Source organism: Callorhinchus milii, unplaced genomic scaffold, assembly GCF_018977255.1.
Source record: "Callorhinchus milii isolate IMCB2004 unplaced genomic scaffold, IMCB_Cmil_1.0 Scaffold10, whole genome shotgun sequence".
Taxonomy (NCBI): Eukaryota; Metazoa; Chordata; class Chondrichthyes; order Chimaeriformes; family Callorhinchidae; genus Callorhinchus; species Callorhinchus milii.
Genome location: NW_024704751.1, coordinates 7469066 through 7492203, shown reverse-complemented (window position 1 = coordinate 7492203; position 23138 = coordinate 7469066). Strand labels below are relative to the sequence as shown.

The following is a 23138-nucleotide window of genomic DNA, read 5'->3' as shown; positions in this document are numbered from 1 at the left end:
CAACAGCGTTTAGTTCCACTTGTGTCCTGATGTTAACATTTCTCTTTAGTATTTACAATGCCTCCTTTTACAATTACAATTTTATTGCCTTTTTTTTAAAAAGCTTTTTAACATTTGTTGCAGATACTATCACCTGGTTCACCCACAAGATGTACTCACAGTCATCACACTTTCCAGTTTATCCTGTGAAGCTCTTTGAGACGTCTCAACGATGTGATGAGCCGTTATATGAAATGCAAGGGTTATTATTAGTAGTAGTATTACAGAACTTTGAAAGCTGTCAACTGCACTCATTTGAAATGTGTGCTGGCATCATCGATGTCAGTCAGATACAAAACAAAGGTGAAGAGCTTTGAGGAGATCATTAACTTTGTAGCCGAGAGTGACTCATTATTACATAATGGAACTGACATCCTCGGCTTATCAAATGTACTTCCATGTCTCTTCCCTCTCGGCATTAAAGGAACATGAGCTGTCGTGCTGTTTTACTTTTCAGGACACGTTTCCAGTGTGCATTGGTTTTGTCATAGCTAATCAAAATGTTTGTTTCCATTAAAAAGAGCAAACTTGCTGGAGATGATTAAGCCTTCTTAACGAGAGAACTTGTCATCCATTTAATACCGTTTTCAAGTAGTTACAACATTAAAATAATGAAACCTGCATCTATAATTTACACGCATCAGTAATTTTGTTTAGACTCACCAAGGCTCTGCAGTATGGTGTGTTATTAAACTGCAATACAGTGAAACGACAAACACAGAGCCGTATTGATTTTTATTTGGGGACAACTTCTGATAAATCACCTCTTTGGAAGTGAATGCTTTTGATGCATATTAATTAACAATAATAATAATACTTGCATTTGATGTAGCGCCTTAGCATGACGTTGAGGCTTCTCAAAGCGCTTCACAGGATATACTGTAAAGCGAATTGACTATATTTTGTAGGCGAAACGCGGCAGCCAATAATGTCCTGCAAGGACAAGACTGTTCATGCATTTTCAAGCACAAAATCCGTGAAGTCTGTGAAAATATGGTTACTTCTGATGCAACCTTTGCAGGACTACCTGAGCACCAGCAGCTATAACACTCACTCATAATTGCTTGCTTGGCAGCCTTGTCAGATGCCTGTCCTTGATCATTCAGTGACTCAGTTTAACAACCTTTTTTGGTCAACAAAAAGCTGGATCATGCAATTCTCGTGACCCTTTAGGTCAAGTTCAGAATCTCTGTGCAATGCTGATGAAGTATAAAATCAAGCACTACCACAAATTCAAGCAAAACCGTCTCATAAGTTCATGTAGGCCTAAAATTGAGGTGGCATTTGCTGAGGCCCTTGTTTCCCGTGGCTGGCATTGTATGACACTCTGTAAATGCTCAAATTGATTCATGTTCAGCATATTAATCTGCTCACTGCAATTTGTACACCTGTAATGTCAATGAGGTTCAATCTTGGTGTCCATCCTGTCACTCTACAACCAATGTGGCTGGAGGCTCAGATAATTACGTTACATACACGGAATGCATTCAGACTTAATTGGACTTTGGTCTTCATTTTTAGAACAGATAATGCTACTGATGGATACTTACTGAACTACATAAAGAGCATTTTTTTTCAAGAAAGAAAGCACCTCCGACAGTTGTTATTAATAAATCAGGGCAAATAATTGGTAAAAACACATCAAAATTAATGAACTCATTCGAAAGACCCAAGTTTAATAAAGTTGATACAGACTGGTTTCTTTGTATGAAATTGTGCCTTTTCATGCTCATCAAGTCGAGGGATCTGTGGAACCTTTATGGTTTCCATATAACTGTCTAAAGCGCTCACACAAGGGGTCAGGAGGCTCAAGGAATCCATGCAGAGTACAGATCCTGTTTTTCCATAACAACGCTCACTGTTTCCATTGTTGTGGAGTGTGGCTCAGGGTCACTGACAGTTTTTACATCAGGACATTTTGGAAGAGTTCCGAGACAATATCATTATGTGAAGGTCGCTATATCAGTACAGATGTTTTGCTTTCTTCTCTTATGCGTGTGTGTGTGTGTGGGGGGGGGGGGGGGGGGGGGGGGGGGGTGGAGGGGAAGAGGAGGGGGGGGGGAAATGCCACTGCCAGATCGCCAGGTTTGCTGATGATGAATAACAGGAGCTTCACAAGAGTAACAGGATGAATGCTCTTGCAGACTCGCTTTAGACCCTGTGTTTATTGGCTTTTGCTGGGTCCTCACCACAGCAGCACAGCCGAGAGCGGGAACCCAGTGGAGGGTGAAACTTACTAACATTCTTGTTATTTTTCAACATGGATTGCCATCTGGCCCAAAGTACAATTTAAGAAATATAATTGGCTGCCGTGTTTCACCCACAAAATATAGTCAATTCAATTTACAGTATATTCTGTGAAGTGCTTTAAGATGTCTGAATGACACAATAAAGCGCTATATCAAATGAAAGGGTTATTATTATTATTTACTGGTTAAGATATTCACAGTGTTTGGTTCTGTGTGTGCTGTCCTATGTTATTGTATCATTAGCCATTTAATGTGCAGTCACCTGCACTGAGATATCTGTGGATACTTTTAAACAAAGAAGTCAGCTTGTAAGTCATTTGTTATTGTTTTTTTCTCTGCTCCAAATGACAAGACTGATGCGGAGAAGTTGCAGTTCTAGTTTTTAAACAAATTTTCCAGATAAAGGACTGATTTTTATATTTTTCTAAAGATCAGGTGGGGGGCGCGAGACAAGAGAGGATGTCTCTCAGTAAATCACTGGGCAATTGTGTTGTGGGGGTTAGCCTGGTGTCTGACACATATGGAAACCCATCACCATGTTTAAGAGCATCCAAACCTAATGTTCTGTTAGCATAAGTGGTAGGAAATGTTTTATTTTTCCGTGCGAAGGTGAAAGCAACACACAAACCCATGTATCCGTTTCACCTTTCAACCATGGGATTAATTTACTGCGCAGGGGGAGGGCTGTACCCACTGTACACTTGATCGCATTTCAGTGATGAAAGATATCAAACGCCCCCCTCACCCCCTCTTGCTTTCTTTCATATCAATAATTCACAAGCTCAGGTAAATGTTGAGGCTAAGCTAGTGTGTTGTGTGAGCTTGGGATCATCCCATCTACAGCCTAGCCACGCTTAACGCTCCATGGAAACGTCTCCTTGGAGGAAAGACATTTGATAAGGACATTGTGTTACAGTCAGAAGAGGTAGCGTATAATAATAAATAATAATCCTTTCATTTGATATAGCGCCTGATCATGTCATTGAGACGTCTCAAAGCGCTTCACGGGAAAGTAAATGGACTGTACATTTTGCGGGCAAAACAATATACAGTCAGTTCACTTTACAGTATATTCTGTGGGGGAAAAAAAACAAGTATCTACTACTCTACCCTACAAATCCACACACACCCCTCTCCTGAGAAGAGAAGAAAGCTGCTGTCTTTCTAACAGCGAGGCACTGGAAGGGTTAAAATGTGATCCAGAGCCTCGACACCCGCATAGGCGCAGCTCTGAGGATTAAAGCCTTTGTGGCTGTGACGTTAGCGAGAGACTCAATGACTGGAGGTGGGGAGAAGAGAGAGGAGAAGTGGGGGGGCATAAACGGTGCTTGTGTAACCCACTGTGTTAGGGGGAACCTGAGCATCAGCCACCCCCCCCCCCCCCCCCCCCCCCCCGGGAAGGCAGTGGGGGAGTGGGAGCTGTGGTGACAACCTCTCGTTGGAGAAACTTGAGCTGACAAAATCGTAGCTGATTGGGTTTCATATTGAGAGTCACATTGGTCGCTGCTCTGTGTGTGTGTTGTGTGTATGTGTGTGTGCTCTGTCTCTCTCTCTCCACATCATCGCAGCCTGTTTCTCCCAGAAACACGCACCCAGGCTGCAGATAGAGGGTGGGGGGTGGGGGGGGAGAGAGAGAGAGAGAGAGAGAGGAGGCAGGACTTGGTTTAGTTGGGTTGAGGCTTTGCACAGCCTTTAAACAAGTATAGGATAGAGAGTGAATGGTTTCAGTCTGTGTCCGGGGATATAGAAGCAGGCGATGCTGAGAGAGAGAGAGAGAGAGAGAGAGTGACACAGATACAGTGTTAATCCAATCCTCGGTAAGTGACTGCATTGACCACGTTTTCTTTTCTCTTTGTTTAGTTATTTGTTTATTAAAATGCAAGGATGATTATTATTGTTGTTGTTGTTGTTGTTGTTGTTCCATTCAAGCACTGTCAGCAACCGAGAGAGAGTTTCACCACCAACAACCAACCACCACAATCAGTACCAATTGCAAGTTATACTGCAATTCAAGCGCCTGTCACTGGGCTGTTGAATGACTTGAGACCGTGAGAACCAAACCTGAGTTAAGCTTTTCCTGCTGATGTTACGGTTTAAGCCCCAATAATAATAATAATAATTATTATTATTATTATTATTTGTATTAATAAATCTACACAGTGTTTTTCCTGGAACCCGGGCTGTCATTTCATTATTTATTTATGTATTTCATTATTCTTTCTTTCATTATTTATATTTATTTTTTGATTGTGTGTGTTTTTGTTTGTTTCTGTTAGCACGGCTGGACTTCCTGCAATTCTGCAATTTGATGTTTTTGTCAGTGGTTTTCTTTGCTAATTTTCCACGAAAGTTGAGCCTTAAGGAGACTGTGTGGAGTGTGAGGTTCCCTATGTGCAAACGGAGCGAATGGAGTGCGTAAACGCGGATTGTTTCCAGGGACAGTTTTTAATTTCAGTTTATATACTTGTATTTATTTTGTTTATATATAACGTGGTTGATAGGAGAACATTTCCAACACCCACCCCCCCCACCGTCCCCTGCAGACAGTCTGTTTTATTGTCAGGTTCTTCGGAGTCTTCGTGTCGTCAAAATCGCTTCTTATTTGGCCACTAGAGACTGTTTTGTGGTGACAGATTGCGGAGGGGATCAGTAGGATGTCAGAGCTGCTCTGGGACAGTCGGCGTTAATAATTGTGGGGTAGCCCAAGCCGGCTGCTTCCTCAGTGCCCCCCCCCCCCCACACACACACAGACAGACACACACACAGACACCAGGATATTTACAGCTCTAACTTGCAGCCGCCTCAGCAAAGTCTGCCTTCGGCGTTGTGGACTCAGAGCACAGAGCAGGAGAGAAAGAGAGAGAGAGAGAGAGAGAGAGAGAGAGAGATCCTTTCAGCATCTAAGGAAAAACAACACATACAATAGATCGACCAGGGACTGATTCCCTTTCAGCACCGCGGACAGCAACACACAGACACACACAACAGTCCTTTCAGCACCGCGGACAGCAACACACACACACACAACAGTCCTTTCAGCACCGCGGACAGCAACACACACACACACAATAGTCCTTTCAGCACCGCGGACAGCAGCTTTACAGCCTCAACCGGTGGAGGCAGGAGAAGCATTCACAGCAACAAGAACGCAGTCGTTTGTGTCAAAAGCCCTGGACGGTAAACCACATTTTTAATGGAGCCTTCGGATTTATGATTGTGACCGCCAACCGTGCTGGTTTGCAGGCTTGGCCGTTAACACGCGCGCGTGCCTGAGGATGTTGTTGTAACGATCCTCGCGTTTTGACACAGCGCCGCTTCACGCCGCTGAGACGTTTCCAAGCGCTTCACGTAAAGTGAAGGTGAGGGACAAGCAGAGGGGTTTAATTAATCGGGTGGGTTATTGAGCCGGAGATGGGATGTTACAGATCTGCCCCGTGCTGCAAGTTATAGAGCAGCTGTACAGTGGAGGATGACTTGTTATGAAATGGAGACTTCATTCGGAATTTTAAGCAACGCTTGTCCAGCTCAAAAGGTCCAGGTGCTCTTATGGTAGCCCTTAAAAAGAACACAGTGTTTTTATAAGCAGCCAAGTCTTCCTCTGTTCAGAATTGTGAATTTATCCTGATTGATGTAGTGTGACTCATCAGCAAGCCTGGACCTGAAGTTCGTTAACCTTATCTTTCCTCTTATTTTCCTCCCTCAGAGCTGAAGCTGCAAAGCCGTTCAGTCCGAGTGCCATGTACAACAACGGTGAGAGCATGACCACTCCCCAGGAGAGCTGTGCCAATGGCTGTGGACAGAGAGGCACCGAGGCAGCCCGGCAGAGCAGAGACAGCACCGAGTGCAAGGCCGAGGAGGAGCCCAAGAAAATGGAAGCAGGTCTGGCAAAAAAGGCCAACCGAGAGATCCTGGACCACGAGAGAAAAAGACGTGTCGAGCTCAAGTGCATGGAGCTCCACGAGATGATGGAAGAGCAGGGGTAGGTGCACTGATCCCGTGAGCGATGGCCGTAATAATAATCCTTGCATTTGATAAGAGTGCCTCATCATGTTGTTGAGATATCTTGAAGCACTTTACAGGATATACTGTAAAGTGGAGTGACTGTTTTTTTGTGGGCGAAACAGCAGTTTCCTAGCAAAAGTTGCAGTAGGTAATTTATCTGTATTAAAAAAATTACATTGTGAAGTTTTGGCATGCATGGAACGAGCTTCGAGTTCAAAGTAACTCCTAAATTAATCCTGATTTTATATCCCAGGTGCTTCCCTCCTCCCCCCACTGTGACTGCTGGCGAGGCTTCCAATGTAACATTTGCAAAGTCTACTTCTCCTCATCCCCCCCCCCCATTCATAAAATATATCAGACTTCAAACTACATTTGGTAATCATCTGGGATTCTCTTTGAGATGTTTCAATGCTATATTATTACCTCTGCAGTAAGAAACCACCCCGGGTTTGGGGCAGTTTGACGATCGCTTCTCTGTAGGCGTTGCTTTGCTACAAACTCTATCGTGTATTTATAGAAGCAGGAGCCAGCAATAGGGCATACTGTAATTGGGTGAAACTTCGCATTGGTTAGAGAACAGAAAGAGAAAGAGAATATCTCAGACTCTGAGCTTAAAAAGCAGAAAGAAGCTGTGAGTGCGCAGACTTACCGTTTGTGGCTTTGAGAACACGACTTGTCAGCTTTTGTTCAGAATGCTTGACCAGAGACGAGAGTTAAGTACCAAAGGGACTTTCAATCGTTGCAGAAGTTACATCCAAATTTACAGCAGCATCAAAGTGTTTATGATCACTGTGGCTCAGTGCCATTAACCTCCTTTTATTAAGTGTTTATTTTTCCCCTAAGTTAAAGGACAGCACTCCTCCCATCCTTGTTAATTAAAACATAAAAGCGACCACTAGCGATTTTAGTATTCCCTTTAAAGAACATCACTTCTAATTGTTGTTTAAACTTGCTGGAATTACGTTGGTAGAGAATTGAAAAGCAGGTGGACATTTCAGTCTGCTCAAACTCTGCACAACAGAAAATTAGATAAATTGGAAAACAACATATTCCAGGATAATTAATTGCTGGTCATATTCTTTATTTATAGTGTATTTAATAATGTAAATTCACACAAAAGGAAGGATAGTGAAATAATAAACCAGGCCTTGCACTGGTTCGTAATCCCTTGCTGGCATTTGCAAGTGGCTGATAGTTCCACTGTGGGTGGCACAGATTGCCAATTAAAACAGTAGCAATTAAAGAGCTATCCTCATTAACTCTTGATGCCCTGGCTGCTTTGTGATTTATTGCTTAATTAGAGAACCGGCTCTAATATATTAATCTCTTCTAGATTTCATTTTTTTTAGAAGTTTATGGAAATGTCTAATTTTGGTAGCAGCGAGGTTTTATTTGAGGCACTGCGGTCTTTCAGTATGTGGTGCAGGGACTTTCACTTCAAAGTAATTATAGACTGGGAATTGAAAAACAAACTGAAATTAATATACTATCCGCCTACGTTACTGATTGAGGTGTTTAGCTGCCTTAGCACTGTAAATTACTCATGACTGAAGGTGTTTGCTCACTGTACATCCCTGACAAGGTGCAGACTTTAACCTGCACAAGTCGTATTCTGCATTCTAACCTGCTTTGGTCAGTGATGCTCACATTGCCATAAAACTACAGGCACATTGACAATAATAACAATAACGATATATAAATAGGTACAAAGCATTACATTATTAGTATAAATACGACAAAGCACCACTGAAATATTTACATCAGCATTGTATTGTAAATGGTTTATTCAGTTGAATAAATCTGCAGTGCTGGCTTCTATACCACATGGCTGTTGATGCTGTGTGCTCAGCTGTGTCTAGGCAGGCACACAATGCTGTTGCTTTTCACCAGTTACAATTATTGTGATATCTGTGTTCCTCTGCATTGAGAGAGAAATTGTAGTGTTATGTAACAATCAAATTAAGAAATGGGGCAGTGCAGGATTATTGCAGTGAACATGCCATGAATAAATGAATGAATGAAGACGTTACAGAAAGGATTTTCCAAGGTTCGGGCTGGACTATGAGCTCAAGTTCCAATGTAGGGTTTGCAGCCCCAGCCCTTTAACCCAGAGGTACCTGTACTACAGATTGAGCCAAACCGACTTCTACTCGCCTTGTGTGCAGAAATTCTAGCAATACAGAGGGATGCAGAGAAACTCAGTGCCACCGTGGAGCATTGGGCACGGAAAGGAGATGGCATCCATTAGTTGAACCTCATGTCAGTTTCACTTCTCGGCCATCATGTACACTACATTTAATTAAAAAATAAAAGCTGAACTCAGCACTCACTGCAGAGAGAGATCCATTGCTTGATTAAGTGCCAGTGAGTAAAGCTCAGAGCTCCTTTGTTGAAAGCAGTTGCTCCTAATGGAATGGTTCCAGCCTTGGCTGAGTATTGCTGATAAGTCAAGGAGTGGCAGTTGGATTTTAATGCAGATAAACGCAACGTAATGCATATTGGAGCAAGAAACAGCAAACACATACAATATGAAGGAGTACCCATTAGCAGAGATGGAGAAGGAAAATGTTTTGGGTGTGCTTATTGATCATTCCCTGCAGTCAATTTGAAATTGCTCTCAGGAAAGCTAATCAAATACTGGGTGGAGGACAATTGAATGTAACTTAAAAAAAATGCTGGTGAGGTCAAATGAGATGTATATAAGGCATGAGTTTTTTTGGTCCAAAAGTTGCAGCAACAGTTTGTTAAAGTTGTGGTTAAACATTTGGGGACCCTACGTTGCATGAAGGGCGCTATATAAATGCATGTTATTGTTGTTATGCTGGTTTTGGTGTGTTCAAGTACCTACAGTTCAAGGATCTAAAAATGAATTTGTGCTCTAATTGGACCATCCACCTGTCCATTAATCGACTCATTGGGTTTCCTTTGGACCATCAGCATGTTCATCACTCATCCTAGGTAGATGATCCAATGATAGTGCAGGATCAGGTGATGGATAATGTGGAATGTTTGCTTGATTACCTTAAAGTTCAGGATGTATCGATGTTGAACTTTGTCCCTGGAATCAGGAAAAAGGGTAGTTTCTGGAAGACTGTGGGGATGGACTGAATGTTCTTTTCTCACTTTTGCCATTGGATACAGTGCATCTTGGCTAGTCTACAGATAGGCTATTAACAGGGTATTCATGAACCAAAGTAAACTGGAACTCATTCACATAAAGAACTCCCAATAGAGTCAGGACTTAGGATAAGGCTGAGTGGAAGAGATTATTTGGCTGTCCTCAGTTGCCTGCTATGATTATACCGACATGTTAATACAAAGAGATTTGGAGAAGAGGCTTTGACCCTGTGAGCCGATGAAATTTATGCTGTTCCATCCCAAGAACCTACATCCAAGACACTTAGATAATGTGTCATATTTGTGATGGTTCAGCGACTAACATAATTGCTCACATTGATGTTATTTATCAAGTGCCATTTTGATCATTAAGCCTTAAGGGTTCCAATAATATTTAATTTGCACAATTAATATGCATTTGTTCTGCCAATTTCAAGTAAATAAGTAGCAAAACGAATCCAACTTGTTATGTATCACTTGAATACAGAACTGGAGACCTAATGGCTTGTGCAGTAACTGATTACTTTGATCACAAAGCTTCTGTTCTGCTAACTCCGAGCCCTACACCCATGTGGATCAAAGTAGGAGGTGTGTGAGTTACACTAAGAGATTGGCGCGCACCCAATTCCACTTGTGATTTAGTCTCGAGAACAAGTATCATAAAAAGACAATTGCCAATGTTCTGACTCCTTGTAGCCTTTGCTCAGGGAGCCGCTAGTTTTGCTGAGTAGCGCTTTACATTACTTTAATTATAATAGATTTGGTGATGGTGCCATCATAAAAGGACAATCCTCTCGAGTCAGCATGGCCACCGTTCAAATGCTTTTTCTTTGTTGAATCCTTTTCTGCCTTGCTCTGACGCTTCTGCTTGGTTGACAAATAGACTAGTAAATCTTCCTGTTCAAAATAAACCTGCTAATCGCCACTTGAGCAAGTCGTCTTACGGCTCTCTGATAGTGGTGCTTACAGCAGCAAATAAAAGCCATCGTAGGTTTGTTTCACTGCAGGAACACCAAGCCCCAGGCTGGATGGTGGCCCAATGGTGCAGCAAGTGACAGCTGTAATAGCTTAACACCCCAAATCCAATGTGTGTGTATGTGTGTATCATGAAGCTAATTGGAGCCACCCTATTGCGAGTCCTACCATTGCAAATCCAACACTCAAGCCTCATAGAGAGTACATGAACAGGTAAATCAAATTTGAATTGGTCACATTATGCAAGGTACACACAGTGGAAGTTCTGACTTCCTCTGCAATGTATGTACAAATATGTATGTGCCTGCGCATCAGAACAAGTCCAAATGGCATAGTGTTTTTGAATGAGTCCAATGCACATCAGCAGGGAATTGATTGTTGATTGTACAATCACATTAGTATTCCAGTGCGGTTGAACCAAGGGCTCAAGCAGTGAGGTCCCAAGGACAGGATGTTTCGCCACAGGGCAGTGAGGACAGAAAGTTGTGAGCAAACTGCTTCCCTCCCAGAAGAAACCAACATTATTTTTGGAAAAAAACCTTGACTTTGTAAAGTACAAGTAATGAAAATATTCAGAAAAGATTAGGACAATGGTGGGTGGGGGCTAACGTAAAGTATTTCTCAACAGGATGCCTTAATACGGAATCTGAGATATGGAAAGACTCCTGCCGTCAATTTCTAAATGTCAGCAGTATATCATACTGACCTCCACTCTAAAGTGGTTCACTTTCAGAGCAGAGTTCCCGCAGGTTGACAGATCCTTTATGAAGGTAAACCATTAAGAAATGTCACGTATTCGACCCAAATCATTGAAAACAGCAGCTTGGATAACAGTAGTCGCCTGTCAGCTGCTTTTTCCCAGCCAAATCACAGGTCGTTACATCCTGAGTAAATTACGGATGTTCAAATTGACAGCTTTAATTATCAGCTTCTATTAATAAATCACCAGTTTGTCCCAATCGCATATGACGGATGGCAATTTTCACTCACGGTGAAATCTACAATTTTTTTCTTCTGGCTTGGTGTCAGCCTGGGCTCTGAGATCTGTATAACCGGATGGAAGAGTGACATGTAAAGAGGCTCTTTCTAAGTTACTCTCGGTAACTCATTTTCTCTAGGCAACAGTGAAACATGACTGCAGTCGACTGTAACACAGGATGTAATATACCCAAACCAGGAATTGGTCACCAGTGCTGATATTTTAAACCCGCTCTTCCTTACAATTATTTCTACAACATTAGGCATTGAATACCACTGGGGAACTGGATAAGCACCTTAAGCTATAAAACTATTAAAGGATATGGTGAAAGTGCTGGGAAGTGGGATTATTAATAAAGGGTGATAATACATAATGGGTCCCAGAATATTATTTCCTAAAAGAAATCTATGTAATTTGCATTTGAAAGAATCAACACTTTCTGCTTCCACCGTCCCCCAAATGAGCCTGTTCCAGCAAGAGAGGCAACAAGACAAAGAGGTGTAGGAAGAGAGCTCCTCCCACAAAACACACAGTACCTACACTTTACAGTGAAATCCTGTGACGTCCTCCCTATGTGAAGGGCACCGTATCAAACACCAATTAACAATGGTGTTTATCGTGCTACACAAAGACCAACAAAGAACATTGATTAATATTTTGGTGTATTTATTGATGAGTGATTGAGATTTGAGTTTTAGATCAGCTCCTGGGAAACCATCTGAATATTATGTTTACAACAATCGAGTTGTGCAAATACTGTACATTAAAAAATTCTGTTGCGAGCGATGTTAGTTTAATATTAAAATATTAATAATTGAGCGTGAATGGTAGCTAATTGATATTAAATCTGTATAACCAATGTTCCCTTAAGAAAGACTATTGCCAGGCAATCGTTTGTGCTGTTGAATATTTATCAAGTAACTTCACTTTAAAAGAGCATTTTGTGTATAAATTATTAGCATAAATTAATTTACAACGTATCCATATGCAAAAAAAACCCAAAGGCATTCAACTTCCCGTCAAGCTACACATATGTCTCAGAAACTACAGAAACGATGTGTCTGATTTCTCTGAAGCATTTTAGCGAAGAGAAATTTGTAGAATCAGACAGTTTCTCTACACTTTGATGTGACTTAACTTCTGAAGCATTTGAGCAATTAAATATTTCTAACCCCCCCCCCACCCCACTCCCCCCACACATACACACACACTCCCCAATAAAAGTTCAAAGCCCCCTGTGAGTCTCTGGGGAGCTCATCGGTACAGTCAGCCGTGGAATGGTTAATGGAGCGCAATGATGTGACTGACAGTAAGAAAAGTGTGGACTAATTAGACCACTGGAGAGGAAAGCTAGGGCCAGACTTACTCCAGTACATACAAATGTACTGCAAGCAAATTCACAAGCAATAAAAAAAGGGCGAGACGGAAGTAGAGGCGAGGAGGAACCTACAGGCAATGAGCAGGATTTAATATTAGCCAAGGCTAAAACGTATCATCGGGCTGGAGCGAGGAACCACTGCTGCGAAGTTGACCCCATTAACAGGGAAACAAGCCGTAGGGAGATGGGGAGCGAGTGATTTATTTGGAAAGTGGTGAATCGGTGGAGTCGGGCTCTGAGAACTTCAGGATTGTGTTGATTTGAAAGGACCCCATTGTGGCTGGTTCTCAATGACCGACTTGGTACCCCCCCACCCCACCTCCCAACCCGGAGGTTGGCTGATGAGGGCAGGAGACTTCGCCTACCGTTGCCATCGCTCCGAGCTCAATCCGGCCGGTAGCTTTGCAAAACCGGAAGGATCCGACGTGATGGACCAAGAAGAAGCCCGCGGGAATAACGGGGTGAAAAATGCAACGTTTCGTAATTCTGTGTTAATTACCACATAGAATCTATTATGATTGTGGGTTTTTTTCACCCAACGCTCTATGAATTTCTTCTTCAACTATAAATAGGTGTTGTTTTCTCGTTCTGCTGAACCGTCAGGTTAACACACGGGCTCACTGGTTCAATGCACAGGTTGAAAGTTACTGTTTAAGAGAGAGAGAGAGAAAAAAATGGAAATAATCAGAAAATACACTGGAAGATACCTGAACGATACAACAACAGCTTGCATTTACATAGTGCCCTTCACGCAGGATAGCTTCCCGGAGTGTAGATGATCAAGGGTTTTGAGTGTAACTCTGTGGCCAGTTCTGATGAAGGCTCCGACATGAAATGTTAACCATTTGCCTCCTGATTCCCGGATCTCGTACTTTCTGTTGTTATTTTGGCTTGGGTTTCTCAGGCCACATTCACGCTGAAAGGTGACCCCAGACCGTTCAGTTAAAAGTGTCTTCAAGTTATTGAAGTATGTACGATACTTGGAGTAGGATACTTACACTGCTTGATAACAAATAAATAATAAAGTTATCCTCGCATTTGATACTGGTATCAATATTATCGAAACGTCTCAAAGCGCTTCGCAGGGTATCTCTGTCAAGTGTAGTGACTGTGTATTTGAACGCTCGGCATAACCTGAACACTGATACTCGATTTCCCTATAGTCGGCTTTCCACCTTTCTAAAAATGCAATCATTTGGATGTCGCTAATAGCAAATTAATGCTCAAGAAAGCCGAACATCTGGAATACAGCCCCATAATGGGTTTTAATTTTTCGGTGGGTGGGGGTTTACGGGAAATGTTACAAAGAAATCACGTTTCCTATTAACCTGTGAGAAGCAAGGGCCTTAATAATTTATAAAGCTGTCAAACTTTAGACTGGTGCCTTGGTTCTGCCTTTCCTCACAGTGCCTAGTGATTGACAGGATCCAATGTCTGAGCCTCTAGTTGCTTCCCTCTGGCTGCAGCCTGCTGGGACACATTTCGGAAACAGACATAATGAGGTTACAAATGTACCTTATTATGAGAAAGTGAAATAGACCGCCGTTTGCAAGCACTTCTGCCCAATAAACATTTGTGACTGAGGTTAAGGTTCATGGAAACTGAAGGTAAGCCACAAATTGGGATAGACGATTGGCTGGATGCAGGAAAACAGGGCGACTAAAATAGGTCTTTCTCATGATGGGAAGACGTAAACCTGAAATTTCCTCAGGGATCTGTCCCTGCAGTTGTGATTGTCCCGTGATCTTATTAACAAGCGGTGTGAGGTGGCTGTCAGCAGGCTTTGCTTTCTGTACTTTGCTGCTGATGCTCTATGTGGTGAGATGGCACATTGTTTCAGGAAGGAGAACGCTATCCACAGGGATTTAGAGAGGCTCAGTACCTGAGCAGGTGACTAACAACTGGGATTCAGCTCAGAGAAGCCTAAAGTAATGGAAACCGGCATCAACAGCTTCACTTATAACCTCACCGTCAAGAGTGTAACCTTGAAAGCAGGAGAGAGAAATGGTAATGGTATGTGTATTCATTAAAACACTGCGAGACACTGAAGCAGTTGCTAAATATTTGAAGCGTGTAGCAAACACGTACTCTTCAGCACCATTAACTCTATAGGGCACATGGTCAGAACACATCATGGATACTGTGCCCTGCTCTTCTCCCTGCAACAACGACAACAACAACAACAAATTACATTTGTATAGCGCCTGGTGGGTAATTGCTGTTGAGTGTAATGATGTTTTGCTTTATTATTGACGGCAACACCATCTTCTGATCTTGATAAATGCGAGTTGAGCCTGCGGTGAGTTGAGTTGAGTCTCGGCGCATTGTCACTGGAGGGAAATTGTCACCTTGCACACCCTTGTGGGTGCATATAAATTACCACTTCATTACCAGCGCACATTGTACATTTCTCAATATATATAAAAAAAAGTAACTGCAATTAATTGCTGGCTCCTTGACCTCCACAAAGGTGCATTTGAAATAATGATGTTAAATGAAACGGAAATTATTATTATTAAAGTACTCTGGTGATTAGGAAGAAATTTTCTGCAGTAATTCGTCAGATGTGCAGAGCATGTTTTGGGGGTGGGGGGAACAGAATGACATTTGCATTTCCCTCACAGGTACTTTGCTATTGCCCCCACCCCCTCACCCCACATAAAAATGCATGAGAAGAATCAATGATTAGTTTCTGACATAATGTATTTTCGAATTTAATTATTTCTGTCACTTGATTATTTTTCATTAATTAACTCGTTGCTCCCCAAGGAGGCCGCAAAGACAGATGCATCCTCTCCTTTCGTAGCCACAGTATTTCATCGAGGGAAGGGAGCTTCAGAAATTCAGGTTTTGCGATGTCCTGTCAATTTACCAGAATTTGACTGCTGGAGATTGCTGAATTATCAGTGACATTCGCCACAATTTGAAGCCACAACCCCTTCTCAAAATCCCTGCAAAGATTTTCGTGCTTATTACTTTGAAAACATTTGTTAGGTTCAGGATGATTGTTGGTAATCAGATAATTGACCTGTGTGTTGTCATTCCCCTCCCCTCCCGACACACACAAACATGCACAATGCACACACACGTTTGTACACACTACGCCCGTGTACACACACGCACGCACACACAAACCCACACGCGCGCACACATAGGTGCACACGCACACACACAGAAAGAGTAGAGTTTCTCTCTTCTGGTGTCCTGACCAACGTACCCAGATAAGATTGTTCTGATAAGATTCAGTCACTTCATGGCTGTTTGTGGGACATCCTGTGCACAAATTGGCAGCTGTGTCCACCTTCCAAATACACAGTGACCACACTTTACTCTAGTTTCTTTGACGCGCTTTGAGACATCTTGACAAAGTGATAAAGAGCTATGCCAAGTGGATGGTTTATTATGCACACACACACACACACACACACGCAAGACATTATATTGTCCCTACGAGGATTTACACAGTTTAAATAGGGAGACAATGACTCACATTTTAGTCACTTTTTTTTATTATAACTCACATTTTTTCAGTGCTGATAAGGTTATGGATGTAATTTCGCAATATTCTATATTTCATTTATTTTTTGTTTAAAAAGAGAAGTAATTCATACCTGACTGCAAATAGCTTCCAATCTGTTGGGGGCAAATGTACATCAGTGAGATTTACGTGGACTGTAATCATAGAACAGATGTGATTAATGTGCAAGTGCATATTATACACCTATTATTGTCACAGTTAGTTAAGGACATTAATAGCAAATGGCTCATTTGTCTCCTATCGTCAGTGGGTAAGATCTTTGTTGGAGCCTGATAAACTTACCTCTTTGGATTCTCCCCCAAAGATTCCTTAATGCAAGTTCATCAATCTTGTCTGAAGTCAGTGTTGTTCTCCTAATCTCTTGTTTGCTGGAAACTGCGGAAATATTAAAAATTATTCCATAAAATCATCAATGGGTTATGGATGTTGTGCGCCTTAATTAAAAATCTTTACTTAATCTTCCATCATCCCCCCCCCCATCCCTGCAGGAGTGTAGTTGGCGCTGGTAGGATGTGACCTGCAATGACAGAACAGTATTGTGCGTGGGTTTAAAAACCTACGTGGCTTTTGAGGATTAGCAACGAGCCACTTTATTATGGAGCGAAGTGTTCTTTATGTCAATCACTCGGGTCACGGAAGTCAGTGCAAGCATGTCATCGAAGCTCAATCGTCTGTGGGTTTTCTGTGGCAGAACAGAACACACTCAGTCGGCCCTAAAGTCTATTTGTCACTGCTGTTTGGAGAAAGTTTCAGGCTGTGATCAGATTAGCCTAGCATGACAGGCAGTACCTGTGCTATTTGCAAAGGAAAGGAAGTTTTTTTCCATGTAGCCCACTATCCTCCAGGCATAATGAATAATTTACCTACAATCATGGTTGTTTGTGGAACCTTACTGTAAGGAAAATGGCTGCTGCATTTGCACCTAAACATTTGTGGTCACTTCACTTGGCTGATCCCGGCTTTATGCTGGTCATGGGAGCAAAATTCTGAGTGGGGGAGGGGAAGAGAGTGAACTCGCTCTCAGACTATTCTCTCATCCCTCCGAGCATTCAGTTAGCACACCAACACTTGCTTTGCGGTTGCTTTGTGGGTAATGGAAATCAGGAACTCTCTCCCCCAAAAGGCTGTTCATGCTGGATCCATTTAAATTTTCAAGACTGAGGTAGATAGGTGTTTGTTAGGTCAGGGTGTCAAGGGATATGGGGAAAAAGCGAGTAATTGGAGTTGAGATACAGATCAGCTGTGATCTAATAGAATGGCAGAACAGGCTCAAGGGGTAGAATGGCTTCCTCCTGTCCCTATGTTCCTTTGTTGACCATTCCCGTGGTTATTTGAGGATGAGCACTGCTGAGTATTTTACACAAATTCTCCCAACAGAGTCGATCAATTGGTACTAAACAGAAAACAGTCACAGAGGAAATGCTGTTTGCTAAGTGTTTCATTTCTACAGTCCTGATACAGTCACTGAAGTCTGGGGATCTCATGCTCTGTAAGCATGATGTCTTTAGCAATTGCTGCTGATGCCTTGGAACGTATCAACGGACATTGATGGGTCTTCCAGCGATCCTCACGAAGAACGTCACTAATGGCTGATAGCACAGAGGCATTCAACCCACAATCCAAATTCCACTGTTGAAAATATGTTGGGTTATTCAATACGACTCATTACGCCAGTGGTTTGTAACTTGAGCAAACATGACAGGCTGTGGTGCTTTCAGGCTGTGTACACTCTTGTACATCAGCCGTTACTCTGCTAAACCACAGATTACCTTCTTATTGAAGTATCTCTGTATGAGGTTTGTAATTGCTTTCGAGTAGGGCAGACAACAGCCACCATCCAACTGAATTGCATGAACTGAGACACAGGAGCAGAAAGGTTAGAATTAATGTTAGTGCTCGCGGCTCCAGTGGAGGGGACTGGCATCAGCATGGGATCAAAGGGCCGAATGGCCTTCTGTGTGCCTCGGTTCCTGAGTCTGTGAATAGGCTTCTCTAGTGCCTTGTGAATGGCATTGGCGTTGACCTGTTTATTACTACAGTGCTACACTGCTCCGATTCATACCTGTCGATTACGAGTCCTCTCACTCGTCTTCAAATCCCTTCACAGCCTGGAACCTCCCTACCTCTCCGATATGCTGACTCCCCACTCCACCAACCATCGCGTCCGCTCAACTGGCTCCAGCCTCCTGCTTGTCCTCTGTTTCACCATCAGTGGCTGCACTTTCAGCCACTACTCCCCGAAACTTTGGATTGCTCTCCCTCAATCTCTCCACCTTGCCTCCTCCTTTCTCCATCTACAGGACCTGCCTAAAGACTTTCCTCTTCAACCGTAGTTATGGTCACCTCCCACCGGCTTGGCCTCAGCCTCCGCAACCGTCAAGCACTATGAGACACTACCTTAGGTGAAGGGTACTATGTAAATGCAAGTTGTTGTTCTTTAACTGATTGATTATTGCATATATTGATAGTTTTACAATTAAGGAATAGCTTGATCACTTTTCAAAGCCTCGCCTTTCACATCAAAGAATATTTCCTTGGATTGAAACATCTTCTCAGCTTCCTTTTTTCCTTTCCCCCCCAAATCCATTAAAAGCCTAATGGATTTCCGAGTCTGAAAAATACAGGTCATGTTGCACATGAACACTTAGTAAAATTGGTTTACAAGAGACCTTGAAAGAGAGTTTGACATCAAATAATGTGCAACGGGCTTTATTGATTTGGACAAATCACTTAATCACCAGAGTCGAATCAGACTGATGAGATCCTCAAATATGTCCCTAATCTGATGGTTCCAACACTGTGGAAGGAGAGTGTGCTGATGTCAGCTGCGGATGGAACATTATTTTTTAAAAGAGAGAAGAGTTAAGTGTTTTCAGTGCTGGGTGGGGGGTGGTGCGGGGAGAGTGGGGGGAGCTCTGCATTGTCGGTGGCACTATCCTTCGCATCAGACATTATACTGAGGTCTGTGCCCTATTCAGGCGGACATTAAAGATCACTGCGGTGCTATTCAACAAGAGAAAGGACTTTCCTTCTCACGGTGTCCTGGCCAATAATCCCCCAAATCAAATTGGTCACTCACTTCAAGACTGTTTGCAGGATGTTGTGTGCGCAAATTGGCTGCTGTCTTCCCCCTCACAATACGCAGTCACAGCACTTTAAGGTAGTGCTTCGAGACACTACCGCATGTGAAGGACGCTATATAAATGCTAAAATGCTAAATCCTGTGAAGCTCTCCTTGACATCCTCCCCAGTGGGAAAGACTTCACAGGAAATACAAGGATTATTTTATTATTAAGTATTCAGACATTGGAAGCAGGGTAACTGAACTGCATGAGTAGAGACAAAGGAGAGCTTCCGCTCTGTACATTTTTAATGCATTCATTTTTTTTGAGTGGGGCGAGTGGTGGGAAATAATTCTACGATTTAAACACTTCTTTTGAAAAAAAAACAAACGTTTACTAATCTTTCCTCATTCTTTTTGTGATTGCAGCTGTTAACAAAGGAAACCAAAATAAAGCAGATTAACACCTTTAATTAGAAGAGCATCGTTGCTGTATAGGGAAATTTACAAGCACCTTAATTTGCAAGCACCTTAATTAAGCACCTTAATATGCAAATGTTAGCAATGCACTTTTAACTACCAGCAAAATGTGCCTGTTGTAGCAGAAAGTTTCACGGTGTGTTTCTCTCTCTCTCCTCTGACACCCCTACCCATCCCCAATAATTATTTGAGGAGGTGCTGATCGAGACTGCTGGAGAATGGAAGGTTTTGTTATTTTTGAATGAATAACATCCAAGCACTCAATGGCAACGTTGCATATACTTGAATGTCCCTGTAACCATGTGCTATTTCCCATTATGGGAGTGTGTGTATCTGTGTGTGTGTATATCTGTGTGTGGGTGTGTGGATGGGTGTGTGGGTGAGACCTTGCTCCCGCTGAGAGTGCCGTGGGCTTTCACTGCTCTCTGACGTAATCAGTGGAAATGAATTCACTCGGTTTTTCAGATCTCACCACTCACAGGGAGTAATGGGTTCCCCCCACCCCTATTCAACGCCTAGACTTAAACATCCTCAGCTCTCAACACTTCAAGGAGATTGGCAAACATCCCACGGACGTTCTGTCCCCACGTCATAGCTGTTTGTGGGACATTGCTGTGCGCAAATTGGCTGCCCCGTTCGCTTATAGAATATACAGTCACTACACTTTACAGTAAATCTCGTGAAGAGTTATGGAACGTCCTCCAGATGTGAAAGGGGCAATATCAAATGCGATTTTGTTTTAATGATAATAATTGAAACCAAGCTTGCGAACCATATCAATAAAAGGTCGCTGGCTGTAGTTCACTTTGACTTGATTGACATCGGGGAGGGAGCATTTAGGGCAGAGACACCTTGGGGGGGAGAAGGGAGGGGAAAGGTTGGAGGAAATAGCATTTAAAGTCTAACTCCTAGAAACATGCCTTTAACACTGTAGACTGTTATTTCAGAGTCACGTTATTTGCATTGACACGAGAAACCGTGTTTAGCCAGAGCACATTTGTGGGCAGCAAGTGATGAGAAGTGTTTCTATGGTAACAACAAAAATATATTCTGCACTTCCTTCCCCTGCCTCCAGCTTCTAAATCTTCGAAGCTGAAACACACAACACAATTTTTATGCGTGTGCGACTCTGTCTCCCACCCCCCTCCCCTCTCCCCCCCCCCCCCCCCCCCCCCCCCCCCCCCACTCTCTCTCCCCCTCTCCCCCATCCTGGGACTTCACAAATCGCTGCGTACGTTTCATTGTCTTAAGACGCTGAGCCACAGAGCTGCCAGTATTTTGGCAGCCACGCCACTGTGCGTGCGTTCGTGTTGCTAGATCGTGTCAGACAGAATTATTTTGTATTCGTTGAAACTGCGACTAGCCCAGTTTCAGGCGGGTTGGTGAGGCTGCCAGGTAGAGTGAGGTTTGATATTCCGGCAAGACAGGAGCACACAGATAAGGAGCCCGTGTGGATGAATTAACCACCGGGCACCTTTGAATCTCCGTGCTAATATTCCTGCATCAAAACATTAAAAAAAATTGAGTTCACACCTTGACGAGCACAGAAATGTGTCTGAGGATTTGAGGTTCGCTGGCTTTTACTGCACGGAGCCAATAGACGCTGGTGGGGGAATATGGACACAATAATAATCTTTGCCTTCGAGACGTCAAAACCATAATTGCTGTCAATCGCGGTGTCCGTCTATTTGTAGGCAAGCGCGGCAGCCAGTTTGCGCACAGCAAGGTCCCGCGCACACCCACCAAAGTGAAATGACCCATTTTATCTGGGAGGATTGTCAGCCCAGATACCAGGGTGGAGAAACCCACTCCTCTTTTCCGACAGGGAACTTTAAGTTCCACCTGAGCAGGCAGACGGGACCTTGGTTTAATATCGCATCCGACAATGCGACGGTTCCCCCACCCCCCCCCCCCCCCCGCCCCGCCCAGAATAGTCGAAAAAATAGATAGAGCGAAAATTCAATGGATTCCATCACCAATTTTACTCCAAACCAGCGGCGTTCTCCTGGACTGGGATCAGATCCTCAGATAGCCTCACGCTCGTCAGCCTGTGTGCACTTTGCGTGATTAGGTTGCTAGAGAGGGATTAGCGGATGTGACGGGAATCACTTGAAGTTTATCACAGCTGATTAACTGGGGTTAAAACGTGGTCAGCAAACATCGCAAGAGGATTATGTTCAGCAAACATTGCAAGCTGCAATCCAGTTAGGAACCTGTTCACGAAATTCCCCCTTTATTGGGTTTCTCACCAACATAATAACAGTAATATCCAACCTGTAACTGGCGGAAACTAAGTGAATTTCAATCAATCAATTAATTTCGATCAATTTTACCGAAGGACCCTCACAGAAAACAAAATGGGGCACGAGCTCCAGTAGTGTGTTGGGAGAACAACAGAACAGATCTTTCAGTTCAAACAGCTTCCACTTGCCTCCTTTTCCTCCTCTCCCACCTCCATCCCTCCCACACCCCTCCCTCCCACAATGTTCATTGGACATGTGATACCTTTCGCTTTGAGACCACCGCCTTTCCACGCAACTCAATCGAATTTTAATATGGGGTCCAGCTGCAGATGAAATTGCATTTTCCGATAGATTATATTTATATTATAAAAATTAGACACAATTATGACCACACACACCCCGACCCCCACTCTCACCAACCGCCCGGCAGCCCGGCCCATGCCTCTAACGCGCTCCCCACAAATTGCTCCGCTCCTGGTCCTAATACATTAGCGGTAATGATTTTTCAGTTATAGTAAACCCTTGACCTGTGGCAGATAGTTAGAGCCACAACAGATCTCTGGGGAGAATGTGCGAGCGGCGTTCATTTGGGCATGGTAATGGTTGCCTTGACGATTGCTATTGATGTCTCTCGACCCTGGTTAAGTGGCTTCTGATGGAGACTTTCTTTGGATTTCTCTCCAATCCGTAACTTCCAAATTCTGAGATTGCATCTGCCATCCACCGGCTGACCGCTTCCAAAAAATAAAGAGGACGGTTTTGATGGCTTTTTTTCCAAAGCTTTTTTCAATTTATAAAACCGGTTCCTCCCCTACCTCTTCTAATCAATATAAATATTTTGATGTAGCGCCTTGCCACGTTATTAAGACGTCCTTTTTGATCGGGCTTGCTGTCACCCTCTGTGACTGTGAAGTGAATTGAGTGGTGACTTGCTTTGTCCTTTTATCATTTGCTTTCCTTGGTCGACCGGGGAATTAGGCGGCTGTGCCTTTAAGAGATTCCACACGGGAGCTCGCGCATGGGCTTTCGGTCGTCTCATTAACCTTCTGTTGCGTGGCTTATTTTGAGTTGTATTCC

The 23138-nt window shown here is 43.1% G+C and overlaps 1 protein-coding gene across 1 annotated transcript in view; it reads left to right on the top strand.

Moving 5' to 3' along the window:
• LOC103180695 (serine/arginine repetitive matrix protein 3) overlaps positions 1-23138 on the top strand; it is a 107158-nt gene that overhangs the window by 63793 nt on the left and 20227 nt on the right. Inside the window, exon 2 of the mRNA XM_042338568.1 lies at positions 5992-6267. Coding sequence (XP_042194502.1) covers positions 5992-6267 — 276 coding nt within the window. The remainder of the gene's footprint in view (positions 1-5991; positions 6268-23138) is intronic.